Below are 23,306 nucleotides of genomic sequence, written 5' to 3' on the forward strand. Positions count from 1 at the left end.
TTGTGCATCAGTTAAAACCAAACCAAAGAACACACCATTCAGTTATTCGGTTTATTTGAAAGAAAAAATATAATTCTCTTTTCACAAATACCTTCAGTACAAGTACCCTGACTGGTAACACAAATGATACACACACACACACACACACACACACACACAAAAAAGATTGAAAAAAGCATACATGAGAAAAAACACGTATAAAATGAAACATAAAATGAGCTTTTTTAAAACACAAAAATATCATCATGTTCAGTCACAGGCAGATTGTAAAAGGAGCACATCACGCTTACGTCATCGCAGATGAGATGAAGAGGAGGGTGAGGCTCCTGTTTGTATTTAAGCTGCACATACACATGTCAGTTTGCACTTCATTCAGACCCAAAACACTTCTTTGTCAAACATGAATTGGTGTTGTCTTAACAAAATAGCTTACCAACGCGGAGCCAGCCAACCAGCAACAAGCTCACGGTGAAACTTCAGAGAAAGTACACAAAGAAAAAAACACATTTTTTTTACCTTCTGATACAAAATACAACGTAATACTGTATAGAAAGACGCCTTAAAATAGGAGTCATCAGATCCTATAATACAATACACAAAAACCCACTGAAGTGCGTTTGATTTAACTTGCATGATTAGCATGATTTGCATCACCAATATGCAGTCAAAGTGCACACATCACAGAATGTTTAGAACCAAACAGCATGACTGATAAAACGGTCACTAAAATGTGTTTGGAAATATAAAGCTGATGTACTGACTTGCATTATTTGTTTAAAATTAGATAACAGGCTTGAATGACTGAAATATCCAGAAATTGATGCTGTTTGCAAACTGAGAGCAAATGGATTGGATGTGGTACAGTTGCTGCCAAGATTTTCTCATTAAAATCATGCACTCAACAAGACAACAATGCAGACAACGCCACTTCTAAAGCAGTTGTCAGCCCGTTAGTTATACTACAAATCAATGATAACCAAATATTCCTTTCAGAGTGGATCTCTCCCCTCTTTGTGGTTTTTGACTGAACTCAGCCAGGACATCTGCAGGGAAGCAGTGCTAATGTTGCAATATAACCGCTCGAGTCCATATGAGTCTCATTCAGAGACAAAACCAGTCGTTCCACAATATGAGGCTGTTGTCGCCGTGATGGAGGTCCAATGGAGATATAAACAAGATCCATACATGTTCTGCAGTCATCTGAAATCCTCTAGGTGCCTTAGTCAGAGCTGATGTTGAAGAAAAAGCACAGCTGATGACCCAAATGAGTAATCTGAGCTCTTCGTGGGAATCATTAGGTTAATGACTTCAGTCCATCAACGCTTGCAAGGCAGAGGGTTATAGTAATAACTGCAACTGAGGTCCTTTGGCACTGGATGGTCATCAAGGTTTGTTACAGCATCTAATTTATAAATCATTTATGCTCCTTGTGAGCCTCAAAGCCCACATATTGTAATATATTCTTCTGTTCATCTGTGAGAATATGGGCACAGCTGCGTTTGTCCTCCTGTAGATCAGTATTTGTCCTAGGCTTAAAATTTGGCCATGGGGATGTAAAAATGTGTCTATAAGATAATATGGAGGAACCTGTAGCTTTAAAACACCTAGTTCATTTACAGTCTTTAGAGCAGAGAGGAATGTCATTCTCTTAAGACCGATTCTCTCGATGCAGAAGGGAAGATCTGTAAAACAGAACATAGATAATCAGCGTTATTAAGTTAACTAATTTATTATATGTTGATTATGGTTGGTTGAGGAGGTTTGATTGTTTTGGAGTGTGTGCACATGTGTGTGTACACCCACCTAAGAGACCTACGACTGTCTTTCTCCATATTGTTCTCAGGTCCTTCGCTCTCATACGAGGCCAGATGCAGCTCTGCGACGATAAAGCAAGACAAAGCCCGAGTTTAATTTGTTCTGCCATGGTGGCAAACTGCCAGAATAGGCGATTTATATACGATTGGATAAACGCAGAGAAGACCGCATACTAACCGTCTTCACTGAAGACAGGCGTGGTGACGAGGTACTGGAGGATCCGGCGGTCTCTGTCAAATGGACAAACCACCTGACGCCAAACCAGGAACTCGCTCACCTGCTTTGCAAGCTCCCACAGTTTCTGTTGGGACACAGTGACAACAGACTTTATTAACACTGACACAACAACAAGAAAATGCATCTGCTTGGCTCTTGCAGATCCAGGAAATACACAAAAATCATTAAGATCATAAAGCACAAAGAGAAGAATGTCTCAATAAAACAGTTTCTTAATGTCATCTGAATGGAAAAGCACTGATGGAAAAATGTAATGCTCTTTTATGCCACAAGAGGGGCGTCATTACATCATATTTGAAAGTCTCTTCTCAAAGCCAAACCTATTACTGAGTAGCAGTTACATAATTTCACAGTGGATGATCAAATCTTACTGTGTTTAAATGAGCTTATAATACTGTTGATATAATAATACGTGTAATTTTAATTGTGGACTGACTTCAAAGTTGATGTGTCCGTTGGACAGCCTGCTGGCACAGCCTTCATTCAGGAAGTAGATGTCTTTAATGAGGAGACTGAAGAAAGGAATCACAATCTGGAGGAAAGAGGAGACAGCAAGTTTATATTGACATTTTGCATTTGGGGCATTAGGTTTTCATTTTTTCTAGAAGAACCCCGTGTGCTCTCTTACCTTCTCCTGGCTGCTGTGTGCAGTCTCAGACCTCTGGGTGGCGCCACGGAGCGCAGTGCGGTAGTTGCTGAAGTTACTGGAGGGGTCCATCTGGTGCTGAGTGAGGTCAGACAGAGCAGACATTGATCAAACACAAACACATATGCATGCATTTTAATAGAAAACTTTAAATTAAAAAAATTAATGTAATTACAACATAAAATCTTCAATCCACTGAATCACTGGTGTATGCAGGTTTTCTCACCTCCAGGATTTCAAACTTGTCAGTGTTGACTTTACTCCAGGTTTTCTTCAGTCTGGCAACAGGACTCATGTTCATCCCAGCTAAAGACAGACAAAGTATGAGTATTTACAGAGACAGACCTAAGAAAAAGAGCAGGCTGGACTGCTTCGAGCCTCCACTAACTCTGTTTGTACTTCCTTGAACTGTTTAGCATTAGCCTCAACTCCAGCTGGCACTGTATCTGTTGACATTATTGAATTTGATTATTGGCTATTGGACAAAGAAATGGTGGGAACTACAATTTAACTGTAGTGTCCCCTACTTCAAACACAAGCTGTGACAAAGTGGGTTGTGAAATCAAGAATAATGCTGATTACTGATTTAAGTGGAAGCCATTTAAATCATTTCTGAGATGCTGCAGGATTTCTGCTTTCTTAATGTGTACTGACACAGGTTTAAGCACCCTGGTGATTCTGCACTTCATTCCCCAGAAATCATTCAGTGTGGAGGCTGCTTTTAATTGTCTGCAAATGAAAAGTGAGTTTCTGTGTGTTTTTATGTCCAATACTCACTGATGATGGCCATGAGGGAGTTGAAGTTGCCAATATTGAAACATTCCTGAGCCACATCTATGAAGAACTCTATGATTCGTGCTCGGTGTTTCTTCTTCACTGGCTGTAATGAGAGAAAACAACAGGAAGTAAATCAAAGACTCCTCAATTGCTGGCCATTTAATATATGTACAATTTTAACCTTAATTATTTTCATAAATACATGTTTTCGAGGCATAATGAGCACAAAAGTAGAATATATTGTTTATGTTGCAGGAGAAGTTTTTGATGGATGTTTTGTTTTATTAAGTTTTGTTAAGCATTGTGAAGCTGTTCCTTAGTCCAAAATGATTTATATCAAACACATAAGGGCCGACTGGAGCTGCGTGTTTCACAATGAAGCATGGACCTGCCAATTGAACAAGAGCTCTGGTGTGTGTAAAACAGGGACAGACTTAGAGATTTCTGCACTTTAAGTACAACATACCATACAGATCTCAGTGGCCACCAGGAAACTCAGTCTGTTGAACCAGTTGACGTAGGCCTCCAGGTTACTGGTTTTGCGCTTCCGGAAGAAACCCTAAAAAACAAAAAGAAGGGAGATGACAAAGTCAACACACATGCAAGTTCACAGAATGAAAAGGATACATTTTGGTAGTGTTTTTATCAGTATTTCTATATCCCGTTTCTGTCAGTATTTCATTGTATTACACTGAATGTGTAATACAATGAGTCTTTTTTATCTTTGAATATATTCATCTGTGTAATAAATGGAAAAAAATGACTCAATGTACACTTACTAGATTTTTCTGGAGCTTTCAACTGCATCACATGGTTTTTCTCATCAGATGGAGTTTGCATACTGAGAAAAGTATTGATACACAACAAATACTGAGCTAACTCCATCCTCTGAGAACCACTATGAGATGCAGATGAAAGCCCCATAAAAAGCTAGTAAGTGGACCTTGAGTTAATATTTTTTGTTATGATTATTGTTTTTGGCATTTTGCCTTTTTTGTGGTATCTTTCTATAACAAAACCTGACAAGACAAATTTTGATTAGCTCTATGAAATTCCACATCATACTTTTCTTAAGAGTATCCAATAAATCATTTTATAAAAAAGAAACACAAGGAAACAGACTGCTGCTACTCTGTAATTTCCTTTGCAAATGGATCTTGACAGCCCTCACACCCACACAACCTGTGGGCCTGCACTGTGGAGTGTGTGTGACATGTCTGTTGTTATTTCCATCTCATTTAAATCTGCTTTTGGTTTTCTGTGAGACAGTCAGCGGTGAACCTGTTTGCCAGAGGAACTTTTATATAAATAAACATCATGAAAGCGCTGTATAAATAACCTTGACTTGGCCGTGATGATGTAATCCCGGAGATTTATGGCTCTATTAAATGCTTACACAACACCGGCAGCCCACTCCACTCCAAACTTCCCCTCTACACTTCAGGACCCTTTACGCTGACTCAACCGCTCTTTTATACAAAGTGGGTCTTATATAAGTGGTGCAGCACCGGTGAGGGCTGAGATGCAACGCAGTCACATACAGCAGCTGAAAGCTTGTTCTCAGCAGCGCTGATTGAAAATGACCCTTCAGCTGACTCACAGGACCACTTAGGAGGGAAAGAGCCCTTCAGATACACATAGACGCATGCAGAATGGCTCTTTCATACTGTGTTTGATGCATTTTCAAAAAAAAAAACTGCACAAATTCCCATCTATCTGCCAGTGGGATCTTTGATGTAGCTTCTAAAGCAAATCAACTTGAACTGAAACAGACCACAAATTACACGCAAAGCAGACCCAAAATGAAGACACTTGAAATCAAAATAATAAAGGATGACTTAAAATGACTACAATCTGGGGCTTTTATCGTTCCTTTGATGTTAATAATTAAAAACCGGTCATGTTGGAGTATTCTTAAAAAGCTATATGCAGCAAGCCGTAGCTATTCGATCCATCAATCTGTTAATTCTGACTGGAATGAGTTAGTTTGATGTGAAGGATTTTGTGAAATTACCCATTGTATCTTGTACTAGAAAGACAGCTTAACAAGCTTAACATTTACAAATCCTTTTAATCAGCAACATAAAATACTAGAAGGAAAAAGGAAATGAGGAACAAGTAAAATCCGAGAAATAAGTTTTATGGTTGAGAGGTCATGATTATGTTTAATGTTTCACCGGGTTGTGAGTGGGATCATTGAACCCCCCCCCCGGAAAAAACGGGAGGGAGAGCTAAAACATGGCGTTTGTTCATTCAAACTCAATTGTACCTTATGGTTCTCCAGAGGATCCTTCATGGCGAATGTCTGGATGAACTCCTCAGGGCCGATAAAACTCAGTCTGTCCTGAAGGCAGAGAACAAGGAGAGGAAACCATCAGGACTATAACTGTAATATATATAAGAGGAAGATGATCAAGAAGAAAGGGAGATGAATAAAAGAAAGTTGATGATGTAGAAGACCGAGAGCAGGAAAAAGGAGATGATTCAGAACAAAAAACTGGAGATGGTAATGAAAAAATTTCATTTGTGTGGACAGAGGTCTGTAACTTTAATAAAGGGTCATTACAAAAACAAACAAAGTCATTAAAATCAGTAAAGGTCAGTAAAAATTTGCTCTAAAAAATGGTTTAAAGATTAGGACTGCCAGAACAAAACAGCACACAACTGAAAGTAATTTATCTTTATATAAAAAGACTATTAATAAACTTTCTATATGCACCGCTGCAGCAAAACAGACCACACAAAGGGGTTTATGGGAAAACAATAAAACTGAAAAAATAACAGTTTTCATTAAGTCTATAAATGAGTGTTCTTAAAACACTGCCTTTACACCACCAAAATAATAAATTCACTAAATTTAGATGAGTAAAAAAGACCTGTAAAGTAGTAACCACATGAGAACACACACACACACACACACACACTACAGATCTGCCGCTAAATCTCACAACAGATGGTTACACAGGAGACGCATGACACATTACTTCAAATAAGAGTCCCAAATCTTAGCCCATTTAACTTCTTACCAGTTCAATGTGTGTGAGCTGCTGGGCGAGGATGAAGGGGTCGTCACACACACTCATTACGTCGCTTCGCTGACCCGAGGCCTGTTTGCTTTTCAGGGAAGCGGGCCGCTCCATCGCCACGGCGTTGAGCGCAGCAACGGCCTCCTCGTACTGGCCGAGGGCAGATAGGCGTTTGATCAGCCGCTGGGTCATCTGCTGCATGGCTCGCCAAGAGTACTGGAAGCATCACATGAACATAACACAATAAGTCATTAGAAGTGACACTCAAAACAGGAAAATTAAACTTTCACTTGACACCAGAGGAATCACAATGACATCACAAACGTAAAGACTTTTGTGGAATACAATCCTAGACAAGGTCGCTTCATTCACCAGTTCAAACTACAGCCTCATGTTCACATTGGTCCAGATTGCCGCCATTAAAATTAAACTGTCTACAGCCATGCTAGCTGCTCTGTGAGGCTGTGCACAGCAGAGCTTTGAGCTAAATGCTAACATGCTGATGTTTAGCAGGTATAATGTTTGCCATATTCACTATCTTATTTTAGAGTGTTAGCATGCTAACATTAGCTAATAAGCACTAAACATAAAGTACTGCTGAGGCTGATGGGAATTTGGTCATAAACCAAAATACTGGTCAAATTAGCATTTTGACCTGATGATGGCGCTGTATGAAACGTCAGGAGATAACTGAACTTAGCAGCTATATTGGCTAAGATGTGGGTTTGCAGGTAGATTTGGGCTAAGAATCAGGTGTAGTTAGCTTTGGGCTAGTGTTGCCACCCTTAATCATTCCAGGGGACCAAAATCTGATATTCATCACAAGTCTGGCAACCAGCTGTGCTGGATTTAGGCTGCTGTTGGGCTGAGAGGTCAACAGAAGTCATAGGCTTCTCTTTACCCGGCCATCTTTCTTGCAAAAAATCCCTTTCTACACATTTGCTCATGTCTTCGTTTTAAAATGTACAGGAGATTTGACACTAACCTCATCCCCTCGGGCCACATGGTGCGTCATGTCTTTGAGGCAACGCATCATCCTCTCGTCCCTGAAGTCGTACGGAAACGTCTCCGTCCACTCTGTTAGCAGCTGCACCAACTTAGGCGCCACCTCACGGAAACGGATCTAAATATCATCATATGGCATGTTAAGTGTCACTGAAGTAGACACATTATATGTATTTCAATAGCATTTATGGGTGTAATCTGTCTGGAGACAAAATCTAAACCATGTGACCTTTGAAACCATGTTTCAAACAGCACACAAGTAGCCACTGTGGTTTGTGTTTTTGAGACAATATACTGCAATTATTTGTTTGTTTGTTTACTTTATTGTTCCCATTAAATGTGTTCCCTTCACTTTTATTTGCCTTGTGTCAATTTTAACCCTCTCTATCTGTCTGGAATTTTTTTGCTTATGAAATAGTCGTTAAACATGTCTGTGGGTGAGCGAGTGTGACAACATTAAGGTGGGTGTGAGTTTGAGAGAGTGAAATGGAGAGAAATAATTATAACTGTGATATAATGATGTATGTATGTAGGTGTGTGTGTGTGTGTGTGTGTGTGTGTGTCCGCCCACCTTATCCAGCAGGGTGTCTCCGGACCGCTGCTGCTCCACACACAGGTGACAAACCCTCATCATGAGCTCGTATGGGTGCAGGAAGAGGCGTGAACTCAGCAGGAAGGTGAACACATATGACCTCTAATGTTGAGGAAACAAAACAGCTCTCAGAGAAACGACAGAGGACAAGAAAGGACGACACTAACAGGACAGCTGGGATCTTTCCTCTAACAGAACCAGTCTGCTTGCAACCACTAAAAAGTGTGTTTCTCACAACATTTAGAGTAGTTTATTGGTACTTACATCAGGGTAGTAGTCAACTGTGGGAACCAGGTGCTGGATCAGCGCCTCAAGGGATGCTGAAACCAAACTGTTGTCATGGTAACACATCTCCCCATAACTAGCGGTGACGCTGTGTCCGAAAAGTCGGCCTTTCGCTGACATAGAGTTGTTACGACACGACTGCTCGCTGCCGCTGCTACTGCTGGTGTGACGGTACGCGTGTGCAGGACAGGAAGTGTTGTGCTGTCGCGGGCTGTGAGGCTGCAGCGAGGAGTACGGGTTCTCTGATACGGCACAGCTGCTGTTGTAATGATGCTCCTTCGCGGGCGCAGAGGAGACAGAGGAGCTGCGATACGAACTGTGAGGCTGTGGTATGTCGTAGGGGTTTTCTGAGGAAGAGTAGGCGCCGTTGTAGACGTTTTCCTTCACGGGCTTCGGGGCGGTGCCGCTGCGGTACGGGCTGTGAGGCTGAGGATGGTTGTTGCTGTTGCTGTAAGAGCTGAACTTTCCGGCATATGGGGTTGTGGGAGGCATGATGACCTGTAGAAAAGACACAAGGAGGAGGTTAGGAATGGGCAAAATGGATAAAATCCGTGCTATATGTCATTTTGGGACATGACATTGATATATATCATGATATAATACATTTCCTCAGTCAACTGAGAAATTGTTATTGAATCAAACAGCCAGGCAGGAATGTCTGTTGTCCATCAAATGACAGGTATTTCATCATATTGATGCAGAAATCATATAAAAACTCATCCTGCCATTTAGCAGTTTTGCTCACTGATTTGCAACATTGCCCACAGTGATGTAATACAGTGGTTTTCAACTTTATGACTTGTGTCCCTTTTAAAGAAATTAATGTCTTCTTGTGACCCCTTGTCATATTTAGTACAGTATGTACTAACTTACGAGTGATTTGAATATTTTTGTATTTCACAAGAAAATAGCAATTATTACAGAAAGGTCTGAAAAATAAATATAATTTTGTGTAGCAGAATATATTTTCGAGTCTTTCTTATCCCATTAATCATCTCATGACCCCTTCAGATTTATCTTGTAACCCCTCTGGGAATCACTGACCTAATACACCCAGAGAAATTAAAAGGATAGCAATATGTGTGTAGTGTGGACAAATTCACATTGTCTCATAGTACATTTTGGCATATCGCCCAGCCCTACAGAAGGTGTGAGTGAAGTAGTAGGACTTTCTTGAATGAATTAAGACTGATCGTAGAAAAGGTTTCAGTCGTAGTCATCTGGACACTGTTTTCAGAATCAAGACGTTTCGGCTCCCATCTGGAAGTCATTCTCAATTGTGAAAATGGTCTGAGAACTCAGAAATTTAAGCTACTCTGTGTTGCTTAAGCCCTGCCCTCAGGAAGGAGTCTTCCTGAGTGCTGTTTACCCTGCCTTGTTTCACCTGAAACTGACCTTCTTCTGTTTCCATGATGGACCAGTAATAAGGCCTATTGTTTTCTGGCTGCACCTACCTCATCACTGTTAAGTACCTGATTAGCATATGATTGGCTTGACCATGGTGTTAATACACTGTGGTAAACAGTTGGCAAATTGAATCTCAGACCACCATTTCTGTTTAAAGAGTTGTTTTCTTGTTTCACAAAAATGGCTTCTTTGACTCCTCTTTCAAACCAACTCTTCTCTCTACTTAGAATCCTCACCTCACTGTCTTCAAATGTGTCGTTTGTAGCTTTTAGATGCAAATGCACGGCGCTCTGTAATCCTGAGTTAGCGTGTCGTCTGTGCTGATAAAGTCTTTTGTGAAGTGGCTGTTTAGTCTCACCTATGTACCGTTCTTTGCAGTTTTCCTCACTGCATTGAATTGAATAAACTACATTGCTCTGTTTTTGTGTGGGCATCTTGTCCTTAGGATGAATGAGTTTCTGTCTTAAAGTGTTGCCTGGTTTAAAGAAAACAAGAACATTGTGCTGTCTAAAGATCCTTTGTAGTTTTTCAGACAGTAACCTTTTCTATGATGGAACACTCCTGGACGAATGAGGGACTACACCATCTTGTAATTAAGACTGATGTATATTTTCTCTCTTATGTATATATATATATATATATATATATAGCTTCAAATCGCTTTTGTTGTCCAATCAACAGTCCAAAACCCAAATTTATACAAATTAAAATGATGCAAATTGAAGAAGCACATAATAATAAATGATTTAGGCCAATTGATTAATCAGCTAATCAATTAATTCACTTATTTCAGCAGTGGGATTAATTCTAGTAGTAGCAAAGTGAAAAACATACAACAGTTAGCATGCTTTGTGGATAAAAATTAGATTTTTTCTCTACATTAGGTATTGAAACATCATATTCATATGCGGTTGTGGACTGACCAGTCGATATTAGCGATCACTCTCCTTTATCTGAATTAAAAGTCATGACTAAAAATGTCTCCTGTACTTTTGTGGATTTCCTGCTACTATACTATGCCACAACCCCCCCACTCCCTGGGAATGTGGTTGATGTTTTTTTGCTGCGTTCACATGTTGTGAAAATATCTGTTTGAGCAACTCGATCACGCAAAGCAGAGACTTAGACGTGTCTGTGAAAATAATTACACTTAATCACATAATTTTACCCCTCCTCTGTTTACCGTTTTGGCTTCGAACTGTTGAAAGATACCTCCTTGTGAAATTCACTTTCCCTAAAAGTTATTTGTTGCTCAATTTTTTTTTTACAAATAGGCTTTTAAACACAGACTTTTTTCCACTGTCTCCTGCTTTGTTGTATTGTGTGCAACATTCTTGAAGCTATTTTTTTGGCATCAGGGCTGCATAAGGAAAAAAAATAGGCCAACAGATGGATGATCTCAAGACAGCAATGATTTTTTTGTCTTAATGGTGTAGATAATTGGATCTGATGTAGGTAAGCTGATCTCAGATCACCACCAAGGCGTGCTTTAACTCTGGAGCCATCTTTATCCTGCTACTGTTGACTGTCTAAGAACCACATGCCAGAGTAAATCGAGCCACACACACACACACACACACGCATACCCCACACGGCGATGTATACACATGCACGTACACTGTGCCAGAAAACAAAACCCTGCAGGAATCCAGCAGACTTTTGTTTGTCCATCACAGCACCGACAGAGGAGTGTCTGCCTGAGCAAACATCTTACACACACACACACACTTGTCCACCATGGCGCCTTGCCCCATGCCAGTATAATCCAAACACACACACATGTCACACATAAACACACACACTCTTGTATACCACAGCGCCTGGCGTCATGCCAGTGTAAGCCAGTCCAGTGCCAGCCCGTCTTCTGAACCCTGTGATCTCTGCCTGCTGTTTTCCTTCTAACTTGGTTAAAAGATTACAGTGGCTTTACCTTCCTGAAGTTACAATATGTTATCTGGAAGAGCGCGGCGCTGGTGGTCAAGTTGAGATAAGAATTTCGGAGTAATATTTACTACAGTTTGGATGCCGATTTTCTGTCTCCAAGCTTCTGTCTGCATTGAAAGGTGACCTTACGCAAATGGAAAACACGTCTGAAAATTCAAAACCAATCTTGGTTTTTCCAGACTGACTTCCTGAAAAGTTGACCCTTTGGATAGTTGCGGCTTCCAAGCTGCAGCACTGAAATTTTACTCTCTAAATCATAGGTTGGACTCTCTACGGACGACTTAATGATGGTGTTGGGAGCATAATTTCATATTGAAAGCATTGTTTAAATTCTCTTGTTTGTAAACTTTTGAAAAATTGCAGCCTTACAAAGAGGTTTGATGTGGTAATAAAAATACAGGAAAAGGCACAGTTTTGTTAGAACATTGTTCCGACAAAACCACAAGAATAAGAAACACGCTTCATGTGTGTTGGGTTTGCTCCTCTACTGAACTTTTTAAAAATACTATATAAGCATTGCACGCCTTAAAGTTCATTTTGTAATGTGACACACAACAGACAATATCTCCTGTGTTGACAAATGGCACAGACTGTAGAGTGTGCTGCCTAAAATGTCATAACCCGGTTCATCAAAAGGGTTAAAACTAACTGAACGTTCGATGGAGCTGCTTGCAAATATCATCTGCTAATGGATTTAAACCAGTGAAATTTTTCCAAACTGCAAAGAGACACCATAATTTGGTGGTTTTATTGAATGTGACACTTGTCAAATACCCTACTGTATGAGGATTTTGGACTCTGACATGAATAAACTGATAAAGGGTTGCTGTTGTCCATCCATTTGTTTTGCAACTGGACTTTCTTCCTCCTTAGATCCCTGCAGATTAACAGAAGCACCGATGGCTTAAGTCCAACTTCACTCCAGTTGGTTCCAGAGCTGAAAACAACCTAAATCTCTCAACCTTAGGCAGACTATTTTTTTCTAAATAACATAATGTGGTTTTAAAAAGGTACACCCAGCTATGCTGAGGCCAGTTATAATGGGAGGGGGAGAACGAGGGGGAGGTCTTCAACAATAGAGGTATTATCTATCCTGTCATGGCTTTAACAACCACACAAAGACCCCCGGGAAGAGATCAGAGCAGATCACAGCAGATCAGAAGCACACAGCAGCTTTCACACAGTCTGCTTGATACGGTAGGGGCGTCTGACGCCCTGCCTCTGCACGAACCGAGGCTGGGATTATTTTCACATTATTCAAAGCAGCAAAACAGACATTCTCATTCTTCTGCGATGTGTGAACTCTTATTATGCTTTGACAGGCATCATCTACTGTGAGGTCATTCACCATAAATCCACACCGTTATTTGCCAAGTGCAATAAAGGTAAAGGAATCTGTCTTTGTGACTTTGGTAAAGGAGCATATCGAAACATATTGACAGATATAACTCCATGTGGCTCAAGGACCTCAAGCACAGCAGCAGCTCTCATTTAGTGCACAGTACACAGAAGACTAAAACATAACAGCATAATCATGCATCGTGGTGTGCAAGCACTCTGCAGTTAACTTGGTTAGTCTAAATTGTCCTTATACAGAGCCAATTGACCCCAGAGAGCATCTACGTGCCCACTGACCTAATAGTCAGTGTTGAAACTTAACCACAACAGGAGCTGAAAGGAACATGAGAAGATTTGTTTGCAAACAGTCCTGCTTTTTGTGACATCTAATCAAATTTGAGGCCTTTAGGCAGGGCCAGTAGCTGAAAAACAATTAAACATTAGTGTCTTTCAACAGTTATGTTGCAGTGAATTTATGTTAAGTAGCTGTGAAGCACTGTGAAGTTGTCTAAATTACAGACTAATTTGTCATAATTGGGATATTCTATCCATATTGCCCAGTTTATTTGAAAGCAACTTAATCAATGGGGCTCCTAATACGTGCCATAATCTGTGTTCCGAATAGGGATGCCAAAGCCCCTTTAAGTGTAGTAACTTGTGTAAAGTTCAGCAGGTTAACAAAATGTGGACACATGGTGTGAGAGAAAAGTTGTCAAGCAGTCTGTCAGGCTGAAAGCCTGCAAGTGATAAGAGGACCTGTGAAACAATTAATCAGAGTAGTAAAACACCAATGTGATGCAAAGCTCTGTTCCACTTTGTACCTCATGTACTTTGACACTAATAAGTTACAGCACGTAAGGAGCATGAGCAAGACAAGCCCGTAAGTCTGAGGGAAACCCTTCACAGTCAGCCTTATTCGTAACAATAAATGAGGTTAAAGTCCAGACTGTGCTCATATCACTTACTCGTGGTTTTGTCAAAGCTGCGCACTAAACAGTTTTACAGTTTTACATTAGTCAATCCCTTTTTCTCTGGAAGGAGGGCTTGACTTACTGCTGTTTAGAGGATTTCATTCTCAAACTTTGATTTGTTACTTCCTGTGAGAGGAGAAGTGACTATACTTGACTCCAGAATGTCATTTAGGCCATATAAGATGGATCTATGAAGCCTCAAATAACGGAGTGGGGACCTGAATTTTGTGACGAAGTACCTCAAACGTGGCCTCCTGAAACTTTTAAATACTGTCAGACCTGACTGATTCACCACATCTTGTTGGTGACTTGGAATTATGCTAATACAAATTATGGTTTTAATTAGCTAGTGTATCACCCTGCTACGTTACCTTTCACCTAGCACCACATTGCACTGATTCTGCTGTTGAAATGAAAGTTGGCAGTGGTGCATTTAATGTAACACTCTTTTTATTATTGCAGAAATGGTCAGGTTTTGGTCAATGTGGCACAGAATTTGACCAAGGAGCCTGACAATTTTCTATGCAGAAAAACAAAATCAGGGGCATAACAGGGATCTAAAAAGAAATCTGTGATATCATCTTTTTCTCATTCTAACATGGGATACTTTTGAGTATTTCAGTCACTTTTCAAGCAAAAATACCAAAACATTACTTAGTTCCAACAGTTCAAATGTTCTGGACTGTTAGTCAAACAAAGCAAGACATTTAAAGACATAACCTTGGACAAAAGGTAACGGTAATTTTCCACTATTTTTGGGCATTTTTAGACCAAACAATTAATCGATCAATCAAAAACATAATCTGCAATTTAATCAATAATTAAATTAAGTGTTAGTTGCAGCCAGTATGTCTCTTCTTCTGTATTTAAGAACATATGAATAAACAGCTGAATACAAGCATCAGTCATCAGAGATTTTATTTTGTTCTAGTCGGCTGACCAAACATAAGAACCTTGTGTACCCATAATCCTTTGTGTTTTGGGGTTGCTTTCCTTCACTTTGTTTAAATCACGTTCCTACTATTTACAATCTGTACCACAGTTCTCATGTTTGAGGTCTGAGACTCAAACTTTCAAGTGACTCTGCACCATTACCACCAGACTCTAAGTGTCATCATCACCTGACCAAACGAGCCAAACTGCCCCACTCACGCTTCAGTAGGTGTTCGGGTCAGATGAGGCCTGCAGCCTCTGTCAAAACACCTGACGCTGTGAGCCGCTGACCACTTCAAAAACCTGCACCTGCAACTAAATCTGATAGACAGGAAAACAGAGCCGGATACAGACACCACGCTCAGATTGGCTGGAGAGATATGTGGAATACAATTCACCCACTGATGGTCCTGTTTATTCCCACACACACTGCATCCAAGCATGCATTTCCTTGTGTGTAGGCTCAACACACACACCCACAGGGTTATAAGTGCATGGAGGCACACAAGCACACAAATGCGCACACACACACACACACACCTGTCCCTTGTATGATCTGGTAGGCTAGTACAGTATTAACCTAGAGTCAGAAAGGACAAAGACACATTATCTCCTCTGCTGCTGGGATATAATAAACCTAAGCTTGTGTAAGTGGTTCTCTCTCTCTCTCACACACACACACACACGTTTTCTATTGTCTACAAACCCACAAATCTCCCAAACCACTGCCTCACAGCACAACAGGAACATTTTATATTAAGATCAAAGTTGGAAAGCAAAAGGATTTGAGTGTTTTTAGATGGGTTAAAGCCCCAAATGTTGCTTGTGCTCCTCAGACTGCCTTTGTGCTAATTATTGAATAAGTTAAACCATTTAATTTGAAGTTTATTTATGCAGCCTGTCACGTATGCTTGCAAAGTAAGGGGAAATTGAGGCATTAATTTCAGCAAGTTAAGGGACCATTGGTTTATATAGAGGTGTGTGAAGGGAATAAAGCTTTTTAAAGTCTGTTAGGCCAGAAGTACACGCACTTTCTCTCATTCACTTTTTTCCCCTACAGACAGATACACAATCTGTTATTCTCTCTCTCTCTATCACACACAGACACACACACACACACACACACACACACACACAGCAGGCCACCATGCCTGGTCTACATTATGAGCTTGTGACTGAGTCATAACACAGTAAAAGTAAAAGCTGACTGTGAAAAAGCCATGCTGTGTAACCACAGTCCCATCACAGGTGCTGGTGAGTAACTGTTGGATTCTGACAGCAAGTCTAATTATAAACGCACATGGGTGGTAAACAATAACAACAACAAACGTAGCTAACAGGAAAATAGATAATAAATTAGTTAACATGGTTTTCTGATTTCATTTTAGGGAATTAAGTTTGTTACAGCCATGAGATTAACCTTAGTTATAAAAAAAATAAATCCAAGTAACGTATTGATGCTAAATACCTTCAAGCAATGAAACGAAACCTTGTAAAAAAAAATATAATTTTGTGACTATAAACGTTAATTTTGTAAAAAAAAAAAAGTAAAGTAAAATGTCTTATTATTACCCCAGTAAACGTCTCTAGGATTTACATACCAGCTTTTAATCCAGTAAAAATAGTTTTCTGACCATGAAGCATAATTCCAACAATAGTAAAGTGCACTGTTTCTAGAAATAACCCCATCATCCACACCCTGAACAACTTACCTCTTATAAAATGCAGCTCAATGTCCGAATGCAATCTATCTTTCACTGGCAGAAACAGTTGAAAAAGAAAATAAACAAGACTATCCAAACTATTTGTAATCTCCGATCCGGATAAAGCTGCACGGTGTGTAAGATACAGATAAGTCTTTCAGCAGTGTGTCTGCGCCGTGCTCTCCTCCATTGTGTCTCCGCTCCTGATAGTTGAGTCAATTTGAACCAGCAGCGATGTAAATGAGCCTCAAAGCGAGGCGTATTCAAATGAATTCCATGGAGCCGGGAAAACCGACCAATCGCCGTCCGGAGGCGGGTGCGTCTAGGGGCGGCGCGGGCCAATCGCAGCGGGGGAGTTGAAAAATCGAAATCTCCGGACATTCTGATTGGCTGGCTCGCCGTCCGTCGAGTTCTGTCTTTTCAACCGCAGCCAGGAGCAGCGAATGTTTTTGTTAGAGAGCTGAAATATGGAAGGTGTAAGGTTTCCCCCAGGAATGTGTTTGAGTGTGTGGCTGTACGTTGGTCTCAGTGACTTAAAAATCAATAGTTTGTAAGAGTATAAGCTTTTAAGCTGTTTTGTTTCGTGTTTGTAAAGTTTTATGTTGTAAATGATGTCATTAAGCACCGGGAGGATTCAGGATTGCAACATGTACCCCTCCATCTAAGAAGGAAATTTGCTGGCTATTCTACAGCTATTAGCTATTCTGTTGTTAGAAAGATGATAGCATTTAAGCATTGTCTTTGCATATAAGGCCATTTGCTACAAATCATTATTGCTGACCATTTTGAGTTTTTTTCTTACCTGCCTTAGGTTGCCATTCATTTCAGCACTGTATGGAAATCAGATTGTGGGCAGATGGCATCTTGGAATTTGCTTCAACATAGGTAATTCTTGACAGTGAAGATTTTGATGGATTAAAACTGAATTCATTCATTTATTTATTTGGCCACTTTGAGGGCAGCGGAACAAACTGAAAACACATCTGACATATACATCGCGAACATGTTGGGAAACAAGTGTCTATTTACACATTTAGCAGTCACGGAGCAAACTTTGCATTCATTTGTATTCATATATCTGGTCACCTGACTATATATATTTATATGATATTCCTTTTTCAGCTCTTTTGGTTTCCACCAACTCCACCATGCTCCATTATGTTCACCACCCAGTCGCAAACTTTGTCCGTCTGAACAGCTGTCTGTTGCTGTAGAAAATGATTTGGTGAGAGCAGAATTTGCGGGCTAGAGAACCAAAACAATGAGCTGAAAGTATACAACGCTTCATAGAATTAATGAGAACTGAGTGATAATTCTCTGTGGGTTCATCACTACGAGTGGCCCCTTTCATATTACGCAGTCATTTGGTCGATTGTTAATATAAAATACACTGATTAGTGCAGCTTTAATTTTTTTGTTACAGTTGTGTGGTAGTAGAGTTGAAAGCAGGATTAATCAAGTGTTTTTTGATAGTAAGCTCCAACATCCAAGATTTCAGAATTAATTTATAGTAGATTTAGTTTATTGTAGAGGTGCGGTATAATGAACACACTCCCAAACTGCCTTTGGTCAAACCAGACTGTTGCTCACAGGTAATTATACCTGGTCATAGCCGCTCCCGCAAGACCTAGATCTGTAACTGTATATTGCTAAACCATTAAATTGTACCTGTCTTTGAGTAAATCTATAAACACAGTTATTGACTCTCAGTGGTAGTAACACTATTCAACACAGCAGTAAAGTGGTAATTTACAGGATTTCTCTTTATTTACAAGAACTGCATTAACATGCTTGTTGTTGTATTAACTTTTTTTGCAGGAATTAAGAAAAACAGTCTTGATGATCATGGTTTTCTTGATATCCAATGGGGTTTCGAAAGGATTTCACAAGCCCACAAGGTTGGAGAAATTACTCAACCCATAACACAAAGTTATCCTTAAAATGAAGTGAAAACAAGAAGATTATCTAAATTAGGGTTTCATGTAACAACAGGAATATGAACGGGGAATCCTGTTCTACTTGCGTGCATTTGCATCCTGGGTCTTTTTAGGCAAAGGCAGGATTAAAACAGGCTTACAAGGAAACAAAGACTTTTAAACAGACTTTAAAACATTTTTTTTATTTTGTCAGAGTATAAAAACACCTCATCTCTTTCTCTAAATGTTTAGAATATACTCTAAATATATATACTATGCTCCCTCCAACAGTCTAATTTCCTCTGAAATATGGTAATTAAAGCAAGGTGGGTGCACACCATACCCACCCCCTCAACTGCCACTGCACCGCTGCCATCCACCTCAGCACAGTCCGGTCCTTATCATTGCATAAACATCAAATTACATAAATACAGCGCTGGATTTACACTACGGCTGGCCCCTGAGGTTGTGGGCGGCGCTCATTTTTTGATCACTGACGCCTCTTACATTCTGACACATCATCGTTCGGGCAAGAATAGCTGATCTCTGAGTCTTTCAGGCTGCAGGGTTTTCTTATTTCAATAACCCAACTCCTACACCAGGCACCCGAGCGCACAGCTTCCGGCTGCGCTCAGCCGGGTGTGGATCACAATGCACTCAAACAAAAGTATGCCCATGCACATATACACACGCATCTCCTTCCGGTGGTACTTGACCGTGGCGACGCTCGGTGAGGGCCCTCATGAGATTTGGCTTTTCATTTGGCTGCTTCACACCCACGGCCGCCAGAGTGCTGTTGAGGAAGACTTCCTCTCAGAGTGGCATATGAAATCAAGGATGTCAATGTAAATAAAATTAACCTCAACTAGTGGTCACCATGACGTAAACACCACCACCATTACCCAAATATGGTTTTATGGATGTGTTTAGGATACAGTTACTTTTGTTGTTATGCTCTCAAGAATTCCTTCTTAAGCTGTGTACCGTCACATATTCATGTGATGTTGTTGATTTGAATCCTTGGATGTTTGTCACATGTCTCCCCCCCTCACCCCCGTTCATAATATCACCTGTCTCTTTCTGTTGAAAACTTCAAATGAAGACAAAATGTTCAAGAAGTAATGAATAAAAAGAGTTCTTATTTTCTGAAACACATCTTAAGACCTTTAGGAACCATTTATCATTGTATTGTATAGTGACAGCAAATTTTCTCTGGCTTAAAATGGTTCCCAAACATAACAAAAGAGAGAAATCACTGTCTTTTTAGTATGACTTAATTGTCTTCTAACAACAGAGATTGGAATAATGGAGAAACAGGAGGGGAACATCCTACAAGACTCAAACCTAGGCCACATGGTTCCAGAGGCTTAATTGGTTAAATGAAAAGGTGGTTTAATTGAGTTCAGTATGTTCCTGCTTCTTGTCTGCCCACATTGTCACGCTAGGAAACAGTCAGACTGTGAAGAGAAGATAGTCCAGAAAAACAAGTCTGTGTCCCTGTGTTAATGCATAGAGCTGATGTGCAGGCATTTAGTATAAAGGTCACTTTGTTTAAGTTGTTCTGTATTTACAGAAACTACACCAGAGAACCACTCATCATTTTGCCTACATGTCTCACACACAGATAATGCAACAGATGTGCCTCATTTTCACATTATTCATGAAAACTACTCAAGCAGATACTGAAAGCGTCATCAGGAGAAACAATGAAAGTAGGAGTCTTGTCCTTGATTCTTAGTTGCCATGACAACATTATATACTGTCAGGCAAACGATTCTTGGTGAAATCTGATTCAATGCAATTGTAAATTCACAATAAACACCCTAAAATGAGAAAATAAGTAAGAAACAGGCGTAGTTTATATGAGAAATGTTTATCACTTTATTTATTGGAGAGTCACCTGTGCCTTGCCAGGGCAAAGGTCTCAAATTAAACATTATTTATATTAATTTATTTATATTATTATTCGACCTTTCCAAAACATGTATAATCTTTGAGAACTGTGACTCACCTCAGATTAAAGCATGTAGAAAATGTTGGAAAACATCAGAAAAAAGGCAGAGCTGCTGTATCAGCTGTAAGTATGTGTATCTATAAATGTGTATATTGTCTTGTACAGGTGCTTAAAAAGCACCATTTCTGATTACAATGAGTTACCAGCTTATTAGCTACACCTGTTCAATCTAATGCAACCTACAATACACTAGTATTACTTCATCAATGTTATCATATTAAAGTGTCTGTAATTCATATTTTTTATATTAACAATGGATCACATGACTATTTGTGTGTGAAGGGGTCACTTGTAGTGATGAAGCCACAGAGAATTTTCACCCGACTTTGCATTTCCCCTCAGCTCTACAGAGCGTCTTTCAGCTGTTTGTTTTGGTTTTCCGGCCTGCAGCTTTACCGCTTTGGTTCACACTCAAAATTTTCAGCTGCAGCAGGCAGCTGTCATTAGCGAAAAACATATAAATGCTAAGCTCTAATGCTACCTGCTCAGACAGACAAAGTAAGCAACTAGTTAGTGGAACATTTAGCAGCTAAAAGCCAGATATTTCTGTCAGGAGTTGGTGGAGAGTAAAAACAGAGCTAAAAAGTGAGTGAATATTGGACTTACATCCCTTAGGTGGCCAGAAACACGACTCCAAATTAATGCTATTGCTGCTCTGTGTCAGCTGGATGTGTAAATCAACAGCTGATTGCTAACAAGTTCAATATATCAACTTGTGAAAGGTGATACAATGTCAGTGTAGTGTTTCCAGTACCCCTAAGAGTACAAAAAAATCAATTATTGCAGGTTTAAGTTTTTGTTTAGATTGTATCAGGGAGGATTCAACTCAGTTTTAGGTTTTTGAGGCCACAATTACTGATGGTGTTGTCTTGTACTGCAATATATAGAATCGTGTTTATAATATTTTGTCAATATTTGTCTCATTTACCTAGTTCAATTTGTCTGTTGGATCAATAGGATTTCTACTTTCTACTTTGAACCCCTGTTGCACAACAAATCCTATTTATTTTCAACTCTAAAGTATAAAATAAAACTGTCACAAAGCTATTCTTTTTTCCCATTTTCAAATTTTAGAGCATTTACAATGAGTACATTACTTAAAGTTAAACCAAAATGCCAAAAAACATTGTTCAAAAGCTTGTGACTGGCAGTGTGTTTTGGATTTCAGGGAAACGGTGACACGGACAAAACAAATGATGTCAGCCGCCACCAGCAGCAGCAGACTTTAGTGCTGTAGTGTTTGTGGGTGGGATTACACAGTGACAGCTGGGTGAGATCATTATGGTTTGGGAAAGGGGGATAAGAAGGGAGAGAACCCCGAGAAACAGACGAGGGGAGGGGAGGGGGCAGGGTATAATGGGTGTTGGGGCAGAGGGGTGGGAGGCTTTTATGGTGACATTCTTTTCTCTGAGGAATGCATGCACTTATATGTTGGAAAAGTTAAAGAGAGGAAATAATCTAGCTGCATAATAACACCAACCTGCTTCAAATCCCAACATGTTCTAACTGTCCTTTTGCATTTATGTTTACATAAAGGGAGGACCTGAAGCGAGAGACAAGCATGAGGACGGTGCAGCTTGAGAGGAGTAGTTCATATGTGGGCTATATGAGGAGGGGGGATGAGGGGAGAAGACGGGTGAATTAGTGGGGTGAGGAAGACGGGTGACTCACAGGCTTCCAGTAAGAGGTCTGACTCAGCTACTGGAAGCCCCCTGACCCTGCCTGGAGACAATATGTGGCCAGTAAACTGTGTTTTTTATATTCCTGTAGAAAAGAGAGATCTTAAAGGTCTAAAATATGGAAACATGGAAAAAAAGAGATTGCAGCAAGGGAATATGTATGCTAACCAACAGCTGTCACTACGGTTGCTTTTTCTGGGGTTAGGGGTGAAAATGTGTGTAGGTCCTTATAAACTGTAGAGATTACAAATAATGCACAATAATCAGTTTTTCGTCACTGCCGAGACAACAAAGAAAAATATCCTCAGACTTTACACTTTTGTCAGGCCTCAAATCAGTTATAAAGATGCTCTGACTTCTCAAAAACATGAGTATCCGAGTCACATCCATTTGCACTGAGCTTCTATGCATTGATTTACCCCTCATCATCACCCTCCCTATGAAAAGAACAGAAACAAAACGAGTGCACACTGTTCCCCATTCATTCGTGTGCTCATTGTTTCATTCAGTCACTCATACCGCTCTGCTGTTTCTTTGAAGTGATCCATCTTTCTGTTAAACCTTGTGACCTGTGAATTGTGTTCCTATAGCGACGGTAAAATTGGAGAAAGGGGATCACGTTCACCCACGGTAACAGCAGACAGGAACTGCTGACCAGATGCTCCATTATGAGTCATATTGGCAGACAGCTGATCTGTGGACGTATGCCAACTTTTATAGCATTTAAAATGTTCATTTTTTTTGGCTTCTTGGCTTGTATTTAGTGAAACAAAAGGGAAATGCAGGTGTTTGATTACGTAATTGGTGACTAAGGTTTGAACGTCAGTCGTCATCTGTGTGTGCGTTCTCCTGCTGTTAAGAATGGATATGAACACATGAAGAGGCATCAAACTAAGCGAGAGGAACTGTTGCTTATCAGATGTAAATGATCATCCTCTTATACCCATAATCCTTTGTGTTTTTGTGTTTTGTGTGCTTGGTTTGGGTTATATGCTGCACCAGGAAAAGGACCATTGTT

At 40.0% G+C, this 23,306-nt stretch overlaps 1 protein-coding gene and 1 long non-coding RNA gene across 2 annotated transcripts; one reads left to right on the top strand and one right to left on the bottom strand.

Annotated features, from left to right (window-relative positions):
• Positions 1–37: 37 nt before the first annotated feature.
• On the bottom strand, positions 38–16,921 carry LOC122865539 (ras-GEF domain-containing family member 1B-B-like). The gene is made up of 14 exons (XM_044174115.1): positions 16,689–16,921; positions 8,363–8,881; positions 8,078–8,200; positions 7,487–7,624; positions 6,502–6,717; positions 5,745–5,819; positions 3,942–4,034; positions 3,476–3,578; positions 2,925–3,004; positions 2,681–2,776; positions 2,489–2,584; positions 1,993–2,116; positions 1,804–1,876; positions 38–1,682 (listed from the first exon to the last, which is right to left on the bottom strand). The coding sequence occupies exons 2-14, from the start codon at positions 8,873–8,875 to the stop codon at positions 1,649–1,651; spliced, it is 1,764 nt and encodes a 587-aa protein (XP_044030050.1). The 5' UTR covers positions 8,876–8,881; positions 16,689–16,921; the 3' UTR covers positions 38–1,648.
• A 610-nt stretch (positions 16,922–17,531) lies between these two features.
• Positions 17,532–22,626, top strand: LOC122865836. Its single transcript, XR_006375551.1, has 3 exons — positions 17,532–17,564; positions 18,498–18,577; positions 22,146–22,626. It is a non-coding gene; the product is annotated as an uncharacterized LOC122865836 (long non-coding RNA).
• The last annotated feature ends 680 nt before the right edge of the window (positions 22,627–23,306 follow it).

Source organism: Siniperca chuatsi, linkage group LG18 (genome assembly GCF_020085105.1).
Source record: "Siniperca chuatsi isolate FFG_IHB_CAS linkage group LG18, ASM2008510v1, whole genome shotgun sequence".
Classification (NCBI taxonomy): Eukaryota; Metazoa; Chordata; class Actinopteri; order Centrarchiformes; family Sinipercidae; genus Siniperca; species Siniperca chuatsi.